Consider the following 26264-nt stretch of genomic DNA (forward strand, 5'->3'; position numbering starts at 1 on the left):
CTCGAGAGCTTTTTAACCGAATGGAAAAAAAATTGCACTCAATTATAAAATTGTTGAGGCTTGTATTTCTTGCTACTTAAACAACCCAAAACATCAATTTGTTAATAAAATTCATTCGATATAAACAATTTTAATTTATAATTTAGAGTTTTTTGTTAAAAAAATTAAAGCTCATAAAAAAAAATATGAAGTCAATTATAAAGCTAGATATTTTTATAAAAAGAAATAAAAATTATAATAAATCACATTTTCAGCCACTTCAAAAGTTTTAAATTGTGAATTTTGTAAAATTTTTTACAGAAGTCATGTGAGTAGATTTCGTATACTTATTAAATGTTACAACTATAGAATCTAAGAAAATATATGTATTTGTAAATTTGTATATTTGTTCAAAGAAATATATTTGTAAAACAGTTTAAAAAAATGTGTCCCTGACCGTACGGATAAACTAACTAAACTTACAGATTCCAGTCTTTATGTACTGTAATTTGAATTATTTTGTCATAAAAATTGTGTATTTTAAAAACTAAAATGTATTATGTAACTTTTTTATTAACTACTTCCAGATTACAAAATATTTTTCACATAATTTCTTCGCAGAAAATTTGCTAATGGAATATTTGTTTGACTTTATCCCTTACTTTAAGAATAAAAAAAAATGCTTCGCAACCTAGTAAGAACATTGTTTTATTATACAAATAGCTGAAAAAACATTTTCTTATACCATTTCATTGTTAGTACCGAAAGCGAAAACATTTTTGTTCTACTTATCTGTCCTAAACCCTAATTGTATCTTTCATTGTAGGAAAAAGTATTTTAGTTGATCACATTATCTGGTTTCTTTAAGCCACCGAACTGTCTGAAATGCAGCATTTAAGTCTGTGGTTAGTTGTAGAGATTACATAAGATTACAGGACCAAGCAGACACTTCTTGTGCGAAGTAGAAAAAAATAAATAAATAACATCTCCTTTAGTGTAACGGTATCTAAGCTACTTCGTGTAACTTACTCAAAACATTGGAATCTATAATTGTAAATATAAGTTACAATGGCAGTTATTTTTAAACTTTGAGTTTTTTCGAATATTTAATATGAATTTTTATTTATTTTTGGGCATCTTATTTCCCTTTATAGCTTCGGAGCACGAATGACAATTTTGTTTGTTTAATAGAAAAGTTCCAGCATAAACTAATGCAAAGTGCCCCCTGATGAAGTCTGTTTATTCATGTTTCTTTTATTTTCATTAATAAATCAATTGCCTTCAATACTATGAAATTATGCACGAAACCAAAAAGTACAAATACCGATACAATTAATAAAGCTGAGATATTTCGATCAGTCATTACTGTTTGCTTATTATCAGTTATTATTATTTCTTTCATTATAATAGGTTTTCATTTATTATTTTTTGTTGTCCTTCATGGTTACTTAGCGATGTTAGATTAAGAAAATATGTTTTCAGAAGTTCAACCTATCAAAATAAAGATTAATCATATTTATCATTTTTCAAGATACTATTGCCCGCGGCTAACTACCGATAGCTAAAATTTACCACAAACTAGCAATTTTCTCCAGTATTTATTATTTCTGGGGAGCAGTGAAAACTATTAAAAAAGTATATATAATAAATACCTTCTATCAGTATGCGTGTCACCTGTTCAAAAAGCACTTTTTACCATAATTCCAATTTTATCCAGAACCAAAATTTATTAACCATGATAAGAATTACATGGCAATTTTTTAAGGTCCTCCGAAAGGAGCAAATATCTCTGCTTAACTAACCGCTTTTTTTCAGTACATATTTACTTTTTTTATTTTAAATTCAATTACTGTTGATTTCAGGCTGTTTAGTTCTACAAAAACATGTTTCGGAAGCTAACTATAAACAAAAGGTTTCAGATATCTTTAAAATATAAATTCGATGATCCTCATGTTTCATCCTTTTTGGATAAAATGGAGTTGAAAGCTAATGGAATTCAACAGTGTTATCTTTTAAATATTTGAAGGAAAAAAAAAAAAAAAAAACGCAGAATCATTTACAGTTTAGTTTAAAATAATACCAATTGTTAAACCAATAAGAAAAAACTATTTTTCAAGCGTCTTTCTCGAAAGAATTAACTTGAAATATTATAGAGCAATTTCTAGGATTGAACGTTATGCAGAAGTAAGATAAAGCCGTGAAAAATGAAAACAATATTACTCTTTCAGTTAAATATAACTTCATTTTGCAAGATACAATATTTTTGTTTAAAAAAATTATGTTTTTCAAATCTATATAACTCTTTAAAACATTTCCCTTTAATTCAAAATAGGATACCTGCAAGTGACGTAGTCTGGGGATTTCGAGCCTGATTGGTTATTAAGACGTGTCTCACGTAAGCAGCTGCTCTTTCCATTCTGTTTCGAGTTGACTTAACCCGTCAAGTATCAATTCTCTTAAGTGACACATTCTATAATCCTTCACAAAGATTCTTTCATAATGATTTCAATTCTTTCACCATATATTTCCTACTTAACACAAGGACAGGCACGAAGCCATGTAGAACATTAGCAAACTAATGATGCATCGTAGTTACCAGGTACACAAAACAAAAATATATCACGTGTTACAAATAATAAATCTAAGAAAGAATTATATTTCATCAAATCCAATGAGAAATTCGCATAATCTCCTAAATTTCCCCTTTTCTCCTAAATTAATGTTACTTTTAAACAATCTGTCAAAATCATGATAAAGGTAATTTTTTTTGCAATTGAAATACTTATTTCCTAATATAATCTAGAATCTTCAAAAAATTATCCTTCGAACAATCTATCAAAATTATAATAAATCATTATTCCATCCAAAAATCGAACAAGATCTCCTGATACAATCCATTTAAATGAGAATTTTCAGAGGATTACCTAATCTGACAAATCATAATAAAATAATTCTTTTTCAAGCCAAAAGTCTATAAACATCTCCACTATTCCTTTTTAAAAATTATTCTTTCAATAAAATTATGTGTGTAACTTCATTAAAATTTATTCAATAAAATCTGTTAAAATTATGAGAGTATCATTCTTTCAATTCAAAAATCTAGTATCCAATACAATCTAGATAATCCCCTAAAATTTTTTCTTTAAATAATCTGCCAAAATCATGGTAATTCTTTTTTCAATCCAAAATGTAATATCTTTTGAGTGCAATCTAGCTGATCCTCAAATAATTTCCATTAGAATAATGTGTAAAAACCATGGAAAAAGTATTTCTTTTTAAATCCAAAAATGTAACATCCCCTAATACAATCAGGATAGTCCCTTACAAATCTTCTTTTAATAATCTGCTGAAATCGTCAAATAAATTTTCACCCTCTCATTAAATTATTCCATCATTTAAAATAGCAATTTTTTTGAAAGACAAAAATAATATCTAATTTCCAATATAAAATTATTTGATAAATAAGTATAAATCATAATTATTAATACCAATAAATTAATAATTATAAATAAATCAAAATTATTATTAATAAATTATAAATTATAATTATTAATAATAAATTATAATTGTTATTATAATTAAATTATAAATAATAAATTATCAATAAATTATAAATCATAATTATTATTAATAAATTATAAATCATAATTATTATTAATAAATTATAAATCATAATTATTATTAATAAATTATAAATTATAATTATTATCATCAATAAATATTATTAATAAATAATTACAATCCATTAAATAATTACAATCAATTAAATAATTATAAATTCTTATATAAAATTTCCTATTAAAGTTTAAGTAATTTTCTAATGAATTATTCCCTTGATTATTTATTATTGTCTTGAAGGAATTTTCTAACTCTAAATTAAGTCTCGTAGCAAAATAATTTAGATCAACATCGACTGATATATTTGCATACATTATTTAATAATTCATTCCCCTTCTGCTTATAAATTGTACAATTTTCCTTTGAAGGCGGCTTCAAAATCTTTTTAAAGGACTTCACAGGATAGAATTAAACATCCACTGTTTGATTTCGAGCGCTTTAAACTAGCTTAAAACTTTGTTCGCGAAAAGTTCTGTTCGAAAAGAGCGTTGAAAGGGGGGAGAGCATTGCACGCATGCCCACTTTCCAGGAAGGGCTCGGGTTGAAGCGACACTCTTGCGTTTGACGGTCCGTCGTTCTTTGACCGCGAGCGCGTGGTACAGAGTGGACGATGTCGACATATCGCGATATGACGATTTGCGGCACGTCTCTTCTTTTTTTGTTGACCTCCATCGGCAATTTTGCGGACGCCACGACTGCTCTGGCCTCCGGCTCATCTTCTCACAGTAAGTAATATTTTTTGTAAAAATAGTTTGCAGCCGAAATGTGTCCTTAACTCTTTAAAACAGAATTCTTTTTCCATTATTTTGTATTAATTTAGGTCAAAATAAGTAAAAAATGTATTTAGTAATTCATGGTTACAAATCATAGCATGAAAAAAGTCATAATTTCTTTCGACATTTTCGTTACAAATACTTGTACTTTTTTTCCCGAAAAAAGTAACGAAGAAACAAGTAAAAGTACTAAATTTAAAAAGTAAAGTACAAGTAAAAGTACGTACTTTTTACTTTTACTTTCGTTATAAGTAAAACGCAAGTGAAAGTACTACCATGTATATTTGCGACCTATAAAAATATGGCTTTTTAATTATTTTGTATCAATTTAGGTCAAAATAAGTAAAAAATAATACATTTAGCATTTTCATAATTTATGGTTACTAACACTAGATTGCTTAAGGAAGTCATTTTGACTGCTTTTGATTTCAATTAGAAAAACAATGATGTATATAATGACAAAATTTCCTAGAATTTTGTACAACATATAATTTTTTATTGCTAATATTTACTAAAAACTTGTTATATAACTGTAAATAATATAAAAAATATTAAAAATTAATTTTAAACAAATTTCTTTGCACATTATTTATTCTTTCACAATCCAGCCATTTTGGCTGCTTTTGGGCAATATAGGTATATACTAAGTTTCAGTCTTTCTAGTGTTAAACATAGCATAAAACACAGCTGTTTTATTCTGCGTTAAAGGTAAAATCTTCCAAACACGGCTCACTACTAAACAATAATTTTTCAAATTTGCATTTGTAATTAATTAAATTTAAAGAAACAGTTATTCGCTATTGAAATTTCTTTAATTAACAAAATCAATTATTGATAAATTGTTGAATATGAATGGAAAAAAAATTCAAGTCCTTTATTTGGATTATTTGGTTGAAATATAATTCTAATAATCTAACAATAACTTTGATAATACTTTTTAATGACTATTAATTAGACTGCTTCTCATAATTAAAAAATACCAAAATATATTTTTGCTTGTAATTAGAGCATCAGAAAAACTATGTATTAGAGTGAAACCGGTGCCCAAAGGGATAAAAGATGATCTGAAATATTATAAAAAATTACTCATGGGGATTTTTGTAAGATTATCAGGAATATTTTTTTAGAAGATAATTTATGCGTTCATTTTAATTTATGGGGCTATAAATTATTTATTTTTCTTACATATGCATTTTGCAATATCGATAAAAATAAAATCTTAAGAGTAGGTATCTCAGAAATTATATATTTAAATTGATGCGGAATATCTTTTTAAATCTTATGAATAGCTAGGATTAATTTAGAAATATGTAACGATTTAAACAGGTTTCTATAAATGAATCCTACAAGATTTCTCAGAAAAAATATGTAACTATGAAAGAATGCAAAATTATCACGCTTGACTCAATTGTCAGCAAAACTTTACGTATTTACAGACATATTACGAGAAAATAAATTTACGTGAGGATCAGTTTTTGTTCAACTTTAGCAGCGTTTGGAAAAATTGAAAATATCATTTTTGATTATTTATTTAATTAGTCTAAAAAGTCTGCGTTACGATACATTGAAACTATAACACACAGTTTGTTTTTTAATGAATATTTTACATATCTCATTGGATAGACATTATCTCATTAGATAGACTTTAGATAGACATAATCTCATTAGATAGACACACCATTAGATTTCAGATAGACATTATACAATTAGATTTTAGTTAGATATTATCTCATTAGATAGACTTTGTTTGACATTATCTCATTAGACTTTAGATAGACATTATCTCATTAGATAGACATTAGACTTTTTGAAAATTTGAGAAATTTTAATCCCATTAAAGGGGATAGCTAAGTTTATCAGTAGGAGAGCCCATAGAAAGGTTTGGTATTTTAATATTAATTTTCTGAATATTTTATTATGAATTTATAATATTTTTCTAAAAGTCTCTTAATTTCAGGAGTTGACAGTACTCGCCAACTCTCTCACCATTTTGCGCACTGCGCAAGTCACACACAACTAGGTGAACTGATAAAGACAGTTCAAACAGTAAGAACATACCACAACTGACTGTATTCGTGGAATATTAAGAATTCTTCAGATATTCTTAGAAAAATATAAATAAATTAAAAAAAGTAATGCGTTTTTTAACGATAAAAAGTTTAGTTAACAATTTCTCAGTTATTGAAAGCCATTTCGTCAAATTTAGGAACTAGATAATTTTTCCAGTAAACTCTTCACTGCGATTTACTTCTGTGGAGTTCAAAGAAAAGATGGTAAAAATATTCAAAATTCAAATTCCAAATATTCAAAGTTTAATTTTTTTCACATTATTGCTAAACATTTCTAAAAAATCTCTATTTCAGTTTTTTCAGTTTCATGTATAGAAAATGCGGCCGCAAGCTTCAAAGAATAAAATAATTCCTTTTTCTTAATAATCATCAACTTTGAATTGTTTTCACCATTTTCAACTTTGACAAACCACTTACATAATACGATAATATTACTACAATAACTATGATTATTAGATTTTGCCAGTGTTTAAAATAAGGAGAGTTTAAGTCCTAGTTTAGCAATGAGCTTATCAATTTTTTTATTATATTTTAATTTCTGTTTTTTACAACTTTTAATAACTCACCTTTTTTATTTCTTTTTTTTTTCTAAGTGTGACAAAAGGGTACCACTTTCCAACAAATTAATAATTTTCTTTTATTATTTTTAATTGAATTTATAAACTTCTTTTAAATCATTTTGTTATTTGATTTATTTTATTTTCATTAAATGCTTAGATATTTTTTTTCTGTAAGAATGCGGAGTATTAATTACAAAAGCCCCTATAGTAAGTAGTAATGACAAAAGCCTTTTGTCTTAGCCCTTACAGTAAATTACGAATTGTTTAAATATTTTATACTACCTCTATTTTTCTTGTTGTTAAATTTCTTTATATGTTGAATAAATTACGCATTTATATGGTTCACATACACCATTAATACTCATAAATTAATGAAGAATAAATAAGGATACAAAAATGTATTTCAATAAATTAACAATGTGAATTTTTATCAATGCAGTTATCTTTTTAGAATTTATATTAATAGAGAATGTAATAAACAGTAGTAAGTAAAAAATATTACAGAAACATTATTTGCGAATTTAGAACAGAAATATATAAGATGAATAACAAAAGATGAAAGACTTGGAATTGAGTAGAAAATTTTATGCTTGATGAATAACAAATGAACAACATGAAAAAAAAATGTAAGTCAAAACATAAATGTACGACGCAATCTTATTTTAATTCAATAATTTTAATTGAAAGGAAGCAAAAAGAAAAAAACAACAACTTGAGAACAAATGAATACATATCGTAGAAATAATAGAACGTAGATTGATAGAATGTGTACAGAAATAAACAAAAAGTATGACTGAGACACTAAATCATAAATAGTAGAGTGTCAATTCTTCAAATCTCTGCGTGAACTAATCGTTTCTTTTTAGTGAAACCAGAGGGCTCTACTGTATGAAGGACAAAAAGAATTAAAAAAAAAACATTATGACGTTATAGCTGATCGTCCTTATATAAAATTATTAAAGACGATCCGCTGCAACGCTATTAAGCATCGTTAATATTTATAATCGTAATAATTATTATGATAATTAATTATTAAAGTAAATAATCATAGTCTTGTCCAAGATCATGATAGTGATTATTATGATTCTGGTTCATCGAAACAACTTTATGAACACATATCTGTAGACAGTTAGTGTTTAAAATATCATTCGACATAGAGTTTACTGGCTATATATGCATGCTTGTTTAAGTAATGGTCCAACTCATGGAGGGAGTAAGGGCTACTTCCATTTTCATTCAAGTCATTATTATCATGATTTAAAACAATCACACCTCCGGTTTATTTCTGTTTGCACACAGAACACCAAAGATCAGACTATAATTGAAAAACACCATATTTCTTCGCCAAATGGACAAATATAGAGTTGAACCATTATTTAAGTAAGGCTCACATGTTGGGAACAATTCGAAAAGATGTCTCAAATTTAATAATTGTATAGTTTTTCTATTGTTGTAAGGTTCAATTTACATTTAAAACAGCTGGATCTTGAGGTCACAGAATTAAAGAATAGCTCTATGCTGCAACTAAACTAGCACGTTGTTTAGTACTCTAGGAACCATATGAGATAGTGATGGAAAATATGCCTAAACGAAAATAGTTGAGGATTTTGAGGAAAAATCCCAAAGTTGATTTGGATGCATTTATATGAAGATGAAACCCTTTCAGAAAAATTAATTAACAGTCAAAGTTAATCTTTAAATAAATAAAAAAGGATTTTTTTTTGTTGATAAATATGTTTTTTAACATTGTGTAGTCTTGCGATGTATATTAACTACAATTGGTTAAAATTTTAAATATTTTTTTCTCCATTTAAACTCTTCTATATGTTAAAATATAGAAGAGTTTTAATAGTGAAGATAAAAACAATAATGAATAAAGTGAAATAAAAAGAACAATTTAAATGTTGAATCGTCTTACTGTCATTAAACGATATTTTACTTTAAGATTTATAAGTTATAATTAGATGGAATAGAATATTTACATAGAGTGAAGCTTAACTTTTGGACATAGGTCAAAATTGTGAAGGTCTCTATTCTTGATTATTTAAAATATGCTTATGATATAAAAATTTTACAGATTTTATAATAAAAAAATATTTAAAAAAAACTACCAAATGTGCGAGAGGGAAAAATGTAACAAACTATTCCTAAACAATTTATTTGACTAAATTTGTAAGAAAAATATTAGTTTGTCAAAAAAACACAATATTGATATTTAGAAAAAAATTGAGTAAAATTTTATAAAGCTAGTATAAAAAAATGTGTAAATTAAAAATTTAAGCTTGTCATAATTATGCAAATGACAGCATTACCGAATTTTTGCAGAAAAATAATTCAAGATACTGTACATGAAGCTAATTACTTATACATAACTATGCCATATTTTAATACCGAATTTCAACTAATTCCGTAACAATTAAGAGTAATGCTGGGACAAGGAAGTTTGTGTGAACGTAGTGGTCAGCAAAACAGGACACGCGAGCCACACGTGACTCTTTAGCGACAATAGTGAGATTTGATCATGTATTTATTTTGCCTAGCATGGGTCAGATGCATTATACCATAACCAGGTCTTTTAAAGCCTGCTTTGTCTTTTGGTGATTTACAGCTTTGTTGTAAGTTTCCCTGATTCAGTGCTGGCACTTTTCTTGTGAAAGGCTCATTTGAGTCGCCTCCGATTCCGAAAAAGGAACCCGCGTTTTCCCATCATTTCTTTTGGTATCAACAATTACTTCTCAGAAAAATTACTTCTAAAAAATTAATCAATTACTTCTCAAAAAAAATAAATTTCCATTTCGGGAATATACACTGGTTATCATAAATTAAGGAAAAATCACAAAAATAGCGATAACTCTTTCAAAAGTAAGCCAAACCGTGCAAAATTTGCATATGTTGTCCACTAAGAGTAGCTGAGTAAAATTGCAATATGCAAATTAGTGGCGCTGCACTCGGCTTACGTCATCTGCCTGGAGCATAAAAGTCCAAGTTTGAGAGAAAGCACACAAATTTTACTGTGATTGCGACATTGAAAATCTGAGATAGCCAATTCGTAATAATGACCTCTAGGCATCATTTGCCTGAAGAACTACGATGGAGAGCCATCGGGAGACTAGAGGCAGGGCAGAGTCAATCAGAAGTGGCCAGATGGCTAAATGTGAGTCCATCTGTGGTTCATAGACTTTGGAGGCAATTTCAAACCACAGATTCGGCATCTAGGAGGTTCAGTCAAGGACGGCCAACTGTTACGACCAGTGCCGATGACCGATATTTGACATTAAGTGCACGCAGGAATAGAACCGCTACTCCGACACATCTTAGATCCTCTCTTGCTGCAGCCACCGGAAGGTTGGTGTCAACGTCAACTGTGCGCAGAAGGCTCCACGAAGGTGGTCTGTATGCGAGACGACCAGCCATTTGCGTGCCGCTCACATCACGCCATAGGAGAGACCGTTTGCAGTGGGCCCGACAACATGTCCACTGGACGTCAGATCAATGGAGGCCTGTTCTCTTTACGGATGAGTCCAGGTTTAGTCTAGAAAGTGACAGTAGACGTTATTTGATATGGAGAGAACCTGGGACCCGTTATCATCCATCAAACATCCGTGAAAGAGATGCATACGGAAGAGGCAGTGTCTGTGTTTGGGGAGGCATATCCTTAGGAGGGCGCACATACCTCCATGTCTTTCCAAGGGGAACCGTGAATGCTCAGGTTTATCGAGACAACATCCTTGATGCTTATGTGCGCCCATATGCCGGGGCAATTGGTGATTGCTTCCTGTTACAGGACGATAATGCAAGACCACACAGAGCTCGCATTGTTGATGATTATCTTCAACAGGAAACAATTACTCGCATGGAGTGGCCAGCTCGATCCCCGGACTTGAATCCTATCGAGCACGTTTGGGATGCATCGCCCCCTCAGACCCTTGCCACGCTTGCAACTGCTTTACAAGAGCAATGGCTCTCACTTCCTATTGAACTGATAGACCGCATAATTGAAAGCATCACACATCGCTGTTTGTGCTGTATTGCTTCTAGAGGCAATCATATTCCATATTAAAGGTACTTTTTCTATTGCAAACCGATACTTCCAATTTGTTTATTTTATACATGTGCTAATTTCTATACTACTATTAATGTCTGATAATTTCTTTTTATGTTGTTTAATACCTTACTATGTGTTGTATATTGTGGGTAAGTTTCATAAAATTCCATGTGTAATTTCTTGAGTTATCGCGATTTTTGTGAATTTTCCTTAATTTATGATAACCAGTGTAATTGCTATAAAGTAAAAATTTTACCTGTTCAATATTTTTTTCTTCATATTTATTCGAATTTATGTTTAGTATTTTATTGTTGTTTTTTTAAATCAAGTAATATTTTGAGGGAAAGTGTTTTGTTTGATGTTCTTAAATATTTTTAATAATGTAATCAAAAACACATTTTCCCTAGATATTTGTTTTATTAAACACTATTGATGTTATTGTTGTAGGCCAGGGATGAGCAAACTTTTTTGATCGAGGGCCAAAAATTGAGAAAAAAAAATTGTTTGGTGGGCCAAGTAAAAATTTCAAAATTTAAATTTTTTAAAAAAAACAATATTTAAGTTTTAATTTAAGTATTTAGTGAGATGAATGAAATTTTAATTTCATTTTAAAAGTTCCTTATATGAGGTTTGTAGTGAGATGTGCTTACTTTAAGGAACGAGGCTAAATGTTTGTCTGTTGGTCTACTTCAGAGGTCGCCAAAGTGGTCTATATAGACCCCCAGGGGTCTATTTAACATAAGCAGGGGTCGATCTGAGCCAGGGGGTCGAATGGGGGTCGATCCGAACCGGAAGGGTCGATTGGTCGAAGGATTATCAGTATTTTTCAGATATGTGACAATTAAAAATAAAAGAAGACTTGGAAATATATACAGGTAATCTTCAAAAATTGAGCGACGATTTCAAACTGCGTTTTGTTGATTTGGAAAACATTGACATCCCTGATTGGATTATTGTGCCATTTTCTGCTCAAATTGAAAACGTGGACATCAACCTACAAGATGAGCTTGCTGAATTATTATGGGGATTCGAAGCAAAGACGCTTTTTAAAAATTTAACAATAAGCAAATTTTGGACAAATATAAATATAATGCAAAAATATGTAAGACTTTACGAAATAGCTCAGCCATTTATGATAGTATTTCCAAGTTCCTATATGGTTGAAGCCGGTTCCAGTCACGTAAATTCAATCTTAACTAAGAACAGAAATAAATTAAATGTGGAATTTCGAGGGGATTTAAGATTAAAATTGACCAATTTTGAACCCAGTATAACGAACCTTGCAGAAAAAAAAAACACCAGGCACACCCATGTCGTTGATTAAGAAGCAATAAATCCGTAGTTACTTTACTTATTATTTCTACTTACTTATAATTACTTATTATTTCATAAATATTAAGGTATTTATATTTCAACATTAACATATTTTTCATAAAACTATTGTTACACTATGTACTATCACTTTAATAAATGTTCAAAATCATAAAATAAATGTACAAACACAGTATCTAATAGAGTTTTATTTTAATTAACAGAAAATTACTTTAATGGGGGTCGATGGAGATTTCGAAAAATTATGTAGGGGTCGATGATCAAAAAAGTTTGGCAACCCCTGGTCTACTTCTAAAATGATTGTTTAAAATGTTCATAGTTGAAAACTCTTGTTCACATATATATTTAAGATTAAGCAAACATAGCACTGATTTCCTGAGCATGAAATATTAAGATTTTGGGTACTAGCTTTTGGTAATGATTTGTGTAAAACTCAAACATTGGCATATTTAGAAACAACTGTATCAGATGATTGCTAGATTGTCCTCTCGTTGTAGCTTAAAATGTGCAGTCTGCCACATGTGAAGCATAATTCACCTATATTAGATTCCATAAGTTTGCTCCTCGAGAAAGACAAACGCCAATCTACAGCTATTCTATAAAGAACTTCTGCTTTCAACATTTTACCAATTGAAGCTCTCTGTGCTATTTCCATCAATTTATTTGTAGAACAAAAATAGAGAAAGTAAAAAGGTCATCAGTACTTTGTTAAAAAAGAAAGGACATAAATAGCTTTAAAAAAGTCGACAAGAAAATAAATGCATATTTTTTATATTTACCCTGGATCGGCAAGTTAAAATTCTATCCGCGGGCCGGATAAAACCTTCCGACGGGCCACAGTTGGACGGACCACAGTTGCCCATCTCTGTTGTAGGCCATTGAGACAAGGGGTGTGATTGTTCTTGTTTTCTAGTGGCGCCATCTGTGGCCTAGAATTTTACTTCTGCCTTACCCATACATCCCACTCGCTTATAGAGTGGATACATTCATATATCCACTCATTCATCCACAGATCGTAATTTTGACCAAAACCAGAGAATGATCAATCTCCAAATCAGTACCTTCAGATATAATTTGCTATGGGGACGTGGAGGAGTTTGTGACGCGACAGATTTAACGTGTCCCAGTCACCATTTACAACACTTCAGCCGGCTGGATCAGAACTCCCGTTTTCACGACCGTTAGTCCAGCACCCTGCCAACCAGGCTATCCCGGCCCCCATTAAACACTAGTTCCTTATTTTAAACACACTGATCAACAATTTAGGATATATATTATAATTTGTTTATGGAATATTATATTTGTTTTTGTATATTTGCTTACAATAAGTGTTTATGGAGAGACAGTAATAAGTAGCATTTCGGATTATTTATTATTTTTTCTTGGCAATGAAGTTGGGTTTTAGAAGCCTTTTTTTCCTGTTGTTTTTTTGCTTTTTGCCTGATGACTTTTGCCGACCATCAGTGTAGGTGGACAAAACAAAGGAAAATAAGCGATGTTATTAAAGCATGACGTATACAGAATAAAAGAGGACAAAATTATCATGCAGTGTGAATGTCTATTCCTCATGCAGATCTATTGTGATTTTCAGTTTATAACAGCTATTGATAAAAATATTTGCAATATTGATCATCGTATAATTCTATAAGATCTCATCTAACAAGGACGTTCACCTTGTATTGTAAGGTATCGTCGCTTTTTCAATGCGTCAACTCTTGTCTCTTCATATCTGTTCATTTTTTTGTTGTCTTCACTGTCGACAAAACATCATTTCAATTTAGCATTTATTTTTAAGGCATACAAGAGAAACAGGATTCGTAAAGTATTATCAGTTTATTTCCGGCAATACATATTAATACAATAAATTTATTGTACAAAAAAAGTTCGAAAAGGTTTTTCAGAATAAAAGAAAAAAAAAATCAAACCATAAGTTCTGTAGAATTTTTTTTAGTTCAGTTCTTTAATTCTTTTTTTTTTTATGATGCAATGGAACCATTTTTTTGTCATAAAAACTAGTTGTGGTTATATTTCCCCGACGTTATAACGCACAAAATGTTACAAAATCGTGCGATATCACAAAAATCTAAGGAGAATTCAAATAACTAAAATTTACGTAAAAATTGCTGAAGGAAACATATTGTTATTTAACTCATTCATTATTGATATATTTTTATTAGGTAATAAAAATTTAAACGATTTGTAGGAAAAATAGAGAATATTGAAATGAATTTGAAAAAAAAATAATAAAATGCATATAGATATATCCAAAAATGATTAAAAAAAATATTTTTTGCTTATGAAAACCATCCAAATCGAAGATTTGTAAAAATAAATTAATATTAATACATTCCAAAACAGCAAATTTGGATTGCTATCAAATTCTTGCTTAACATGGTATCCATTTTTAAAAATTAAAGTAAAATCAATATATCTTGGTTTTTTTTATTGGCAATTAGTAATCAATTATTAATTAGCAATGAATAATTTATATCCAGAAACTTTAAATATTGTTCAATTTGGGGAAAACTACAAAACAATTTCATTTTTCATTTCTACTCAACACTTTTTCATTTGTGAAATTTTCAAAAGTGCTTAATGATTACAAATCTGTACACTAATTTGATATTAAATTTCATTAATTTAATTAATAAATTTTTTCAATGTGTTTAAAAAATTTTTACAAGCAATAAAACATTTTCGTAATTTTTAAATTTTTTTTTATAGTGTAATCCTATGTGTTCTAAAAATCTGCACCACTGTGACAGAAAGATTTCTTTTCAAACATTTAATTAACATTTAAGAACACATTATTTTTTTTACCAATTGTACTTAATATGCTTTAATTTAAACTAAAATACTGAATTATAGTGGAAAATACTATTGTTAATAAATTAATTTTCATTTATCATCAAAACTTCACAATATTTAAGTCTTACAAACCTCAAAATCTAGGACTTCTTTGTACCTTGTTTCAAGCTTAGTAAATCTCGTTTTTAAAAAGTTATTAACATCTTATATTTAAGAAATAGTTGCTTTTTATCGAAAAATTATTATTTATTATCTTGAATTTTGTATAACATTTTAATAGTTATACTTTAAATCACAAATAAAATGCTTTACATAAAATTAACCATACATGAATATAATAAATACATGACTATATTCATATATTATATTGTATTTATATGAATATAATCAAAACTCAGAAAATAGTTGTTGTTTATAAGTAAATATGGTTAATATTTTTTTTAGGTACATAATATTTTAATACAGATTATACAATCTAAGTTTTTGTACAAAGCATTTAGTACAGTTGGAAAACTTTAACAAGTTCATAATGTTCATTCCAAGAAAATATCATTTTATATCACTTATTAACTAAATATTTCACCACATTCTGAAACATGATGATGAAATCTTTAAAAAAAAGAATCACTAGTGTTCGCGTAAAATAAATGCGAAACATTACACTAAGAAGAAAATTAAAGGTTTGATTAATTTTTAAATAACATTTCTTTAAAAGTTATTTATCTTTCGTAGTAAATAAGAAAAATGGCGTCGCATTTGGCAAATTTTCACCAACAATTCCATCAAATATGTTTGCGTTTTAAAAAAAAATACGAATAGTTCAGATGATTTTTTTATAAGGTTAAAAAAACATTCGTTAATTTTATTATTTTTAATTTTAAATACTACATTCTTTTTAACTCTTCTTTTTGTGTCTGTGAGGATGGAATAATTTAATCAAATATTAAATCATTTGATTAAAGAGCTCGAGTATACAAATCTTTATTAAATTGCAATTTCTAATAACTATGCAAATTTCAATAGTTTTTTTAACCACTGCAAGCATAGTTTATCGTCATTTCATAGCACATATAGTCAATCACTATTTATTTTTATTTTATTTTATAACCTTCATTGAACATCCGGACTTTGTGGAGGACTTTTAATGGAACTCACTAGCATTTGCGTTACATGGAGAGGAAAACTTACCACGGTTAGCCTGACGGTAAAGAGACGCTAACGCATGCTCCGTCTACCACTGATGATTCTTTGCGTCAGCACTGTGGTCGGTGCAAGCAGGATGCGGAATTCGTATCGACCAGCCATCGCTGGGATTCGAACTCGGTTCACCTCATTGGAAGGCGAATGCTCTGCTCCCTGAGCTATCACGGCTCTCAGTTTCTGTTTAGACTTCCAGATTAACTAGGGTGCTCAGATCTATTCTGAAACTCTGAGCCTGATGGCCATAAATCCTTTCCTGATCGCTGTTTTCTGATCGCTAAAATTAATGGCAAAAGGAATTCATCGTCAATCGAAAAATCGACATTGCTTGTTTAACTAGGGGTCCCAAATTTTATTTAGAGCTCTGTATTGGATAACAATTAGAGTTTCGATGGTTTCTTGAATCCTACCAGCGGAATTATCTCTGCATTTTATGGTCAATCAAAATTTTGTCGACTTTCTGTCGAAAAAAATTGACAGAAACAAATCTGAAAAAAAGGAAGGTATGGAAAAAAAAGGGTTAAAAGTTTTAAAATGAGACAATGAAAGAATTTATCGTGACGTCTTACAGCTGGAAATTTTGGAATCTGTCTTTCAAAGATCGCAGGCAGAATATTAAATAAATAAATAAAAATAAAATTAGAACAAGAAAAAAAAAATTAAAAAAAAAAAGAAAAAATAAGATTCTTTTAAAAAGTTAAAAATAAAGGAAAAAATTTAAAAAAATTAAAAATAAAATTAAAAAAAAAACTTTTTTCATGCTGTCTAAAAAGGAGGCAATTATATATATCTCAACATTCTATCGCCCATCAAAACTTCGTCCTCTTTATTTCGAACAGAAAATATACATAAAGCTAAAATGAAAATAAATAAATAAAATTAAAAATAAAAAATCACGTTTTTTCAGTAGACGAAAAAGGAGACAATAATTTTATTTTTGCGAGACATGAAACGGTAATAAGCATCCTTTTCGTCATTAACGCCAATCACTCCCAAGAACTCAAACCATGTTTTTCGAAAATAATGCTCCGTAAAGTAACCTATTTTACATCTAACAGTAATTTCTCTCTCTTTTTTTTAATCAACGTTGTTGTGTTTGATATTTTCATTATATTATAATACAATTATTACCCAAAAAACAGCGAGCACAAAATAATGATTAATTTAAAACATAATTAAGAAAACTCAGAAAACAGTGCTTCAAATTACAAGCTTGTAAATTATGTCACTTTCTGCCATAGCTAAGCATTTGAAACAAGTTGACTTTCTGAACCACTTCATTGTGAAGCCAGCCTTTGCACAGACACGGAAATGTGCATTTCAGTGTTCGCGCAACACTGAGTTTGAGATTCACTGTTTCGTTAAGCTTGTGCATGAATGCTGAATTATTTAACAGGGCATCTCTAGATGTTTGCTTCATAAATTCCGATGGATGTTTCGGAGGTGTTATCTTTGGAATTCAAAAGCAGCTCTCATTTCTATACTTTAATCTGGAAAACCTTTTGTTTCATCAGAAAAGTTATTAATACGCCGCATCATGCTCGATTATAAAGTCAAGGTTGCTGTTGCTTTGATGCTTGGGTACATAAAATATTCGATTTCGATGTGTTGGGGGCTACACGGAAACTTATAATTATGTAGGAAATATATTATTGCAAATATTTCAAGTTGATTAAATTAAATTACCGAATCTTCGGAGGGCCATTCTTTTTAATATTTGTAACAAAAGGCATAAATATTTTGCTATGCGTAAACAACCAAAACTTTGTGTAATACTCTTTTTTTTTAAAAATAACTTGTGCTCTTTAATACACCTGTTTGACTAACGGAATCCTTCCGCAAATCAGGATCAACGTCACAAAGTGAATCGGTTGTTAAATCGGTTATTGTGTGTAGATTCGTATAGAAAACCTCTTTCAGTCTAATTAAGTCCATTAGCAATTGCATGCTTACAAATTAAGAATGGAGGGAAGACGTAATTCTCTCACTCATAAGAAAGAGAAACGTTTAAGCTTCAAAACTAGTTTCCTCAAATTCTCTAAATGGTGACTTAGAACAGTCATCACTTCTTCGATTTATGAGAATAATTTTTTTCTCCCGAAATTTCTCATCATTTCAGATTTTGACAGTTTTTTGGCTGTTTGCCGAAAGCCACTAAATTTTTTCTTAGAATTTATAAACATCTCTTAAATAAGAATATGTTTCTATATGAAGTTTTCAAAGTAACATTACGGGAAGCTTCCCGGAATTCAATATTAATGTAAAAAAAAAAAAAAAAACATTGAAAACTCGGGATTTGGTCATCAAGGGTTGTTTAATGTACACAAAATATAAATGTTCAGATGATATCCAAAGGAACATTTTTAAATGCGACATAAAACGAGCGAGAAATAAATATGATTGATCGATTCCCACCGATGGCAGTTTTGGGACATAAAAACTGGGATCAAGTTAACTACCAAGAAGTTGAAATTAAATTTTCCACATGATAAATGGCGGGTGCAGTACTCACTCCCAACTTTTTATACTATTTTAGTTTTTTTTCCTTCAAATTTATCTGCATTGCTATTGTAGAATCGGTTTGTTATGAGTTTCTCCCATTTCCTATACAGTTTGAGACTTAATTACGTTTGATATTCATTTCCAGCTTCATTTCTCATATTGTTTTAGAACTTTAGGCAGTTGATAAAAGGTTATATATAGTATATACAGCGGATATGCTATGTATCATCTTATAAAGAGTTTTTGTGTAAAGAGTATTTGTATAAATAGTTCACCTTAAGCGTCGTCTTGAATACCTACCTCGATGCATATGAGACAATGTGGTGTCCTTTTATATATATTTTCTTCTTGCCTGCTAATACAAACAAAAATATATCTTGGCTCTTTAATTATAAAAAAAAAACAGTCTAATAGTTACAGAAGAGCAGTGGTGGCTCAGGAGATGTGCCGTTCGCACTCACGGAAATGCTCACGGTTTCGGCACCGCTTGGCAGTCTTGGCGGAAACTTTTAAGTCAAACCTGCTCTGTCGCCAAATTGCTTTTGCGTAGCGTTTATAAACAAGGGATAGAATTGTTTTCACTATTTTATTGCAATTTTTTCCATTGTCTTTGTGTTTTCATAAGATCCTGTCACTCAAATATTAAAACACAAAATTCTATTTGCAATATTTAGTAACAATTTTAATTAAATCTTTCAAATTTAGTTTTAATCTGAACTTCTAAGCTGGAATTTAATTTTAAAATTTTATGACTGTGAAGAGCATTAACCTGATGACGTATTCTGATACATTGATTGTATTGACTTGTTTGGAGTTTTCTCAGAAGTGTTTTTTATTTTCAATTTCTCAGTTAAAAAAAAATAATAATTAAATAGATAAATGAAATATTATTTTTACTGATTTGATTTAAATTTTAATAAAATCATTTTATCGCGTTTAAAGTTATATTTTTTTTATTTATTTAAACTCCAAATTTATAATTGAAATGCGTGCAATGGAAACTAGTGTTATACTTGCGAACAATTTTTTTTGAGTTTAAGTGTTGTTAATTATGATGAAAGTTGACAATGTAATTTTCTCTATAAATCAAATATAGATACTTTTTAAGATGCAAGCAATCACGGTGGATAAAACAAATCAATTAGGTTAAAAATAGCATAAATGCTAAAGAACAAATAAAAGCAAACGTTCTCTTAGAGCCCTGAAATATAAATTATATTTTACTTTTATACATACTTAAGTTCAGATTGGTCTAATCAAACTGAAGAAACAGAGAAACTCTTATGTCAAGGAACTGTAACTAATTTTATTATACATGTTTATTTAAGTTTTTAAAACTATTTACAAAAAGATCTGAAATATAAATCATATTAACAAAATAGTTCACTGTTGCATTCTAAGAATAAATTATTTTAATTGTATAATTTGCTTTTGTAGATTCATTTCCTAAGATATTCCCCAATTAATTATATTTGTGTAGAAATATCGATTTTTCTGTGAAGTATTTCTTATTATTTATTTTGAATCTAACATTCATTTTTTTTTCTTATACTATTATATAATATCTTATTTAGTAATGTTATAAGAAATGGCAAAATTTTAGTCGTATAATTATAAAATAAAACTTGGTTCTTGTACTTCATCACTTTTGAAATTGCATTTGAGTAAAATAATGTTAAAGTAAATTTGATCGGATAAAAATTAAATAAAACTTTTTTTTCTGAATTTTTTATAGTTTTTGAAACTTTCAAAATATTGAAGTAGTGTCATTAAAATCTTCATCTTATTGAAAATGAATAAAATAATAAGGTTAAAGTAGAGTGCTGCGCGTATGAGAATGAAATAAACATTTTTTTTGAAACTTTTATTACTTTTGAAACTGCAAACAAATGACTAAAATGATAAGGTTAAATTAAAGCACTTTAAATGTATTAATTGCTTTCTCAGGTCTATTTTTTCAGATCTATCTTAACTTATTATTTGTATCGATTCCTTTGTGAAAAATGTCTTATATATATTTCCAATTGAAAATTATCACCTTTTTCTGATTAAATGTTTTATTTGAGAAAAAACGATTTAATAAAATCTCCTCCATCTGATAAAGCAAACAAGTGAGGCAATTTTTTTTTAACTGCATAAAGTTCTTCTTTAACTCATTTCTCAAATCTATTATAGTTCATTATTAGCGTAACAATATGTATTTCATTGTGAAGAATTTTTATTATGCATTTGGAATAAAGAAATAAATTTTTTTTCTTCCTAATTACGCATCTGAAATGCTGAATTTAGCGATAAAGGTAATTTTTGCAATGTACTGCAATAAAAATACCTTATATAAAATTTTCTTACATTTGAATTGACATTTGAAACTGAATGCAATATGCCTTAGTATATAGTGAGAACACAAGCCTTTATATATATATAGCATAGTAAAGAATGGTAAACTGTTTTAGCAAGTAAAATAAAATAAATAAAAAAAAAACAATAGATTTTACACTTTTAAGAACAATAGTAAAAAAAAAAAGAAGTTGAAAAGTAAAATATTTACAAGAATCTATTTTTAAATAAAATTCTGAGACATAAACATTAAATTAAGTATGAATTTTTCATTCAAAACGAAAACCGCTTATAAAAAATACAAGAGCGGTGTGAAGATAGAAGTGAATAAGAAAGAAATTTTTAACTAGAATAGAACCATCATTTTCCTACTCAATCAACGTAATAGGGTTGCACGCTGTAGCAAGATGTGACGCATAGATCGGTTGGGTTACCATATTCTTAATTATGCGGTTTTCAGAGAGCTTATTCTCGACCGCGCCAAGCGGTGCCGAAACCGTGAGCATTTCCGTGAGTGCAGACCGCACCCCTTCCAATGAGGTGAACTGGGTTCGAATCCCAGAGATGGATGGTCGATACGAATTCCGCATCCGGCTAGCACCGACACAGTGCTGAAGTAAAAATATCCTCATTGGTGGACGGATCATGGGTTAGAGTCCCCTCGCCATCGGGTAAACCGTGGGAGGTTTTCGGGATTTTCTCTCTCCATTTAACGCAAATGTAGGTTAGTTCCATCAAAAAGTCCTCAACGAAATCAAATTTCTCCTAATATTTGATCCAGGAGTTCTTTTGTTTTCTGGATTTATTTCAAAATTGCACGGAGTTGCTACGGAGTTGAACATTAGTTGTGAGGAACCCAAAATTGAGTTCAACGACCGTTAAATAGTTACAGAAAAAAAATCTGTTAGTTTATCGGAATTATACTTCTACTAAAATACAAAATCCAAAAAAAAAAAAAAAAAAAAAGAAAGCAATAGTTCGAATTCTTCTTTAATTCTTATTTTAAAATTTATCAGAGATTGGTATAATAAATTAAAGAAACTTCAATGATGAACTGTTTTTCTTAGATCTAAATAACTGCAAATTTGAAAAATTATTGTTTGGAAGTGGGCCGTATTTGAAATATTTCACTTTTAACGTAGAAAAAGACACCGGTGTTTCAGGCTGTATTTCATAACTGTGCATTATTAAAATATAATATAATATTTTTCACTGACTTTGACCTAAGTTAATATAATATAATTAAAAAGCAAGAAAAATAAGTTAAATTCCGAGTCGAAGTGGTTAATATATATATATATATATATATATATATATATATATATATATATATATATATATATATATATATATATATATATATATATATATAGAATCAAAATTTTTGTCCAAAACGAAGCATACTTATAGGTCGCAAATATTACATGGCAATACTTTTACTTTTTTTTATTTCTAACGAAAGTAAAAGTAGAAAGAACGTACTTTTACTTCATTACTTTTTAACTTTAGTACTTTTACTTGTTTTTTCATTCCGTTTTTGGGAAAAAAGTACAGGTATTTGCAACGAAAATGTCGAAAGAAGTAGTAATTTTTTTCTGAAATTTTTTGAAAAGTTCCCTCAAAAAAAATACTGTTTTTTTTCTCTCGAAATTTTTGAATGTTTTCCTCGAGACTAATCTCTAATTTTCTCTTCCAACACTTTATATAAAAAGTCAAGGCCAACCAAACATCTTCTTCTCCTTATTACAAGTTGGTTTTTTTTTCTTAACAGCAACCGTTTTACTGGGGGAGGAGGGAACGTGAGACCCCTTCACTGACCAGAAAACATAGCAATCTCATTGAGAAACCCGACTCCGAAAGACCCAACTATTAGCTGTCTCCAGACTTATCTTTGGACATGCTTGTTTCACTTCCATTTAATCAGTTGTAGAAATCTTTTTGAAAAAAACGTTTTCTGAATCTGTAGAATGGATTTCGCCCCTCACGGTGAGGAATCCCTGCAATAAATACTTTAAAAAAAGGGAGACACCTTTGCTTTGTTTAACATCTAATTTAAACCAATCAAAAAATTTAAGATTGAATGCACACCCTCTGTCCTGAGAAATATAAACAGATACATTTAAGATGCTCGTTTTGAGATGTATGTAGCTCCTGTCTAGGAAGGGCGATATAAGAAATTTTATATCGTGATGCATCGTCAGTTTTGCGTCGCGATATAGTATTTTTGAATTTCATTTACTTGTAAGGCGCAGAAAGTCGGATTTCTATCAAAACTTCATACTCCGATTGATTTAAATCAATTTATGAATTTGATGTACATGTTTTGCTTAAGTAAGATATTAATGTTATATTCTCTAAAAATGATCGCACAAATAACGAAAGATTTCTTAGTTTGAAAATAAATAATAAAAAAATAAATGAAATTGAAATTTATCAATACATTTACCTAACAATATAGAAAGAAAATTTAAAAAATAAGTTCGTTAAAAATTATTTGTATGCTTAAAACAAAATGCTAAATAAATTTTAAAAAAAAAACACTTTTAAAACAACACTATTTTTTATCATTATTATTTCACATAAATAATAAAGTTAAATTGAATAATTACCGAATTCTGAACGAAAAAACAAAGTAAGGTTTAATTTCTTAAAAATAAAAACAAAAGAATTATGATATTCGATAATATATTCAACTGACAATATTGAAAGAAAATTAAAAAACACGATTATACTTTTTAATGAAACGAAGTGCTAAATGATTTAAAAAAAAGAAGTCGCAATCGCAAACATTACAAATTTTTTTGAATAAACAAAGTTGATTGACTTATGCCCAAATCCAAAAGAGGAAAAATAAGTTATGTTATAATTTTATTTATAAAAATGAAAACAACTAAAGATTTATAAATTTAAAATCAGTAATAAAAACCCATTAAATTATTATTTTATCCAAAAAGTTTTTAACAAATTAAAATAAAGTAAAAAAAAGCCTAACAAATTTAATTACTTTTTAATTTAATTCTTTATGGACACCTTAAATTAGATTTCCGTTTGTAATAAATTCAATAATGTAAAATAATACTTAAACATATAATATCAAAATTAATTTTCACATTTAAAAATAAAAGTCTTGTTTAAAAAAAATACTGAATTAATTAAGAAACACTTCTTTATATATTATTTCAATAATAGATTACGTTCAGAACAAGGTAACGACGGCGATCACAAAGTCAGTCCCACTGAAAATAATCTACAAGAAAAAAAAAAAAAAAACTAAGAGGTGCGGAAACGAACATGCGAGATCACGATATAAGTTCTCAAAACTGATTTTGATTCTACCGCTCATCAATCAAGGCCGTTTCAATATAACGATGCAAACATCGTCTTCCCCAGCGCGAGTTGGCACGTAAGAGATCCTTGCGTGTCTTGTACCGCTATATCGTATATCGCTATATCGTTCTTCTTTACTCGACGGCTTAAATCAGATTTCTGATACATCGCCTGGAACGAAAGTCGCTGTTTCGGCCTGCCGATTTAGGCGTTAAATCGATATGTCACGATATATCGATTTATAGCCCAGTCCTACTCCTGTCTTTACATTTTGAAAAAAAAAATCGTATTTTTATTTTTTATTTGATCATGAAAATCAATAATGACTGTCAGTATTCATTTTCTAAATATTCAAATAAGTGCTCTGCTATCATACACAATTTGTTTACATCCGTTAGATAAGTTAAAATTTGTCATTATACTAACTAGTATGACGTCAATGAAAGGATCAAAATGAAGCATTCATATCTCCCTCCAATAAAATCTAATAAATAAAAAATTACATTCTGTTATTTTTAAATGTTACTTTTTTAATTTTAATATGAAAATTTTTTTCGATAATAATTTTCCGAAGGATATTTCATGATAAAAACAAATTTTTTTTCAAAATTTAATGCCGTAAACAACTTGTAGATTTGCGTTTCGCATATTAATTAAAAAAAAAAAAATTTCAATAGTGTATACTATTTTTAATTTAAAATATTATAATTTTTATCTATTTTTTTTACGATTAAGTTGAAGTAATATTAAAAAAACTGACCTTATATTAAAATCTTTTGGTTTAGTTGAATTGAACAAATTATTGAAATCTGTATTTGAATATAAGGATAAAACGAATAAAAGTATTATTTAAAATTGATTAAAAATTACTTGATTTTTGAAATATTTTGATGAAGTTTTTTCTATTTCCAATTTCCCCCTGAAAAACTTTTTCTATTTCCAATCTCTCCCTGAAATTTTTTTTTTCTTTTTTCAATCTCCCTCTGAAAATTTTTTCTCTATTTCCAATCTCCTACAGAATTTTTTTTTCTATTTCCAATCTCCCACTGAAATTTTTTTTTTCTATTTCCAATCTCCCCCTGAAAAAATTTCAGTCGATATCCTTGGTTACTAGTATTTCATGAATTTTTGGATTTTTATCATTAATTTGGCTTAAAAATTGCATCCCATCAAGCAATTATCTTTATGACAAATCATTTTTAAATACGGGCACTGATAAATCAAAGATAAATATTATAATTAAATATTGTCGTTCATTATAATGCCACTGAAATTAAATACGTACCTTAATGAAATTAGCAACTAATGTTAAAATTTCAAAATGTTTCATTCTAAGCATTGAAATTTCTTGAGAATATATAATAAATCAGTTTAGTGCTTATAACATGGCATCGGTCTTGTTAATAGTGCTAAAAAGAGGTTATTTTCGTTTCATTCAGAAAAATATTATATTTTACATGATTTTTTAATAGCAATTTGCAAAATTTTTATCAAAAGTTTAATTCGTTTCGAATAGTTCTTTTGCAATACAATTTAAACAATAGCCCTTTAATAATTTTAAAAAAATACAAAAGAATGCTGAAGGCCTTTTCTTTAATGCAAGGAGAGTGCTATGTAAATATCGAAATTAATGTTATTTCTCTAATCACTGATGTTTCTTTAATGATTAAAAAATTAAGCAAAATAGGCAATTTAATTGTTATACTTTTATTGG

General features: G+C 28.6%; 2 protein-coding genes across 3 annotated transcripts in view; one reads left to right on the top strand and one right to left on the bottom strand.

The window, feature by feature from the left end:
- The window catches only part of LOC107455484 (uncharacterized), a 180828-nt gene that overhangs the window by 154266 nt on the left and 298 nt on the right, over positions 1–26264 (bottom strand). The window lies entirely within an intron of this gene.
- The window catches only part of LOC107455482 (lachesin), a 184093-nt gene continuing 161978 nt past the window's right edge, over positions 4150–26264 (top strand). The window contains exon 1 of one of the 2 annotated variants that reach the window (XM_087166358.1): positions 4150–4322. In XM_087166358.1, coding sequence (XP_087022484.1) covers positions 4208–4322 — 115 coding nt within the window. In that variant the 5' untranslated portion in view covers positions 4150–4207. The remainder of the gene's footprint in view (positions 4323–26264) is intronic. The other variant, XM_043041967.3, reaches the window with a different exon arrangement.

Source organism: Parasteatoda tepidariorum, chromosome 6 (assembly GCF_982258835.1).
Source record: "Parasteatoda tepidariorum strain Cologne lab strain chromosome 6, Ptep-v5.0, whole genome shotgun sequence".
Lineage (NCBI taxonomy): Eukaryota > Metazoa > Arthropoda > Arachnida > Araneae > Theridiidae > Parasteatoda > Parasteatoda tepidariorum.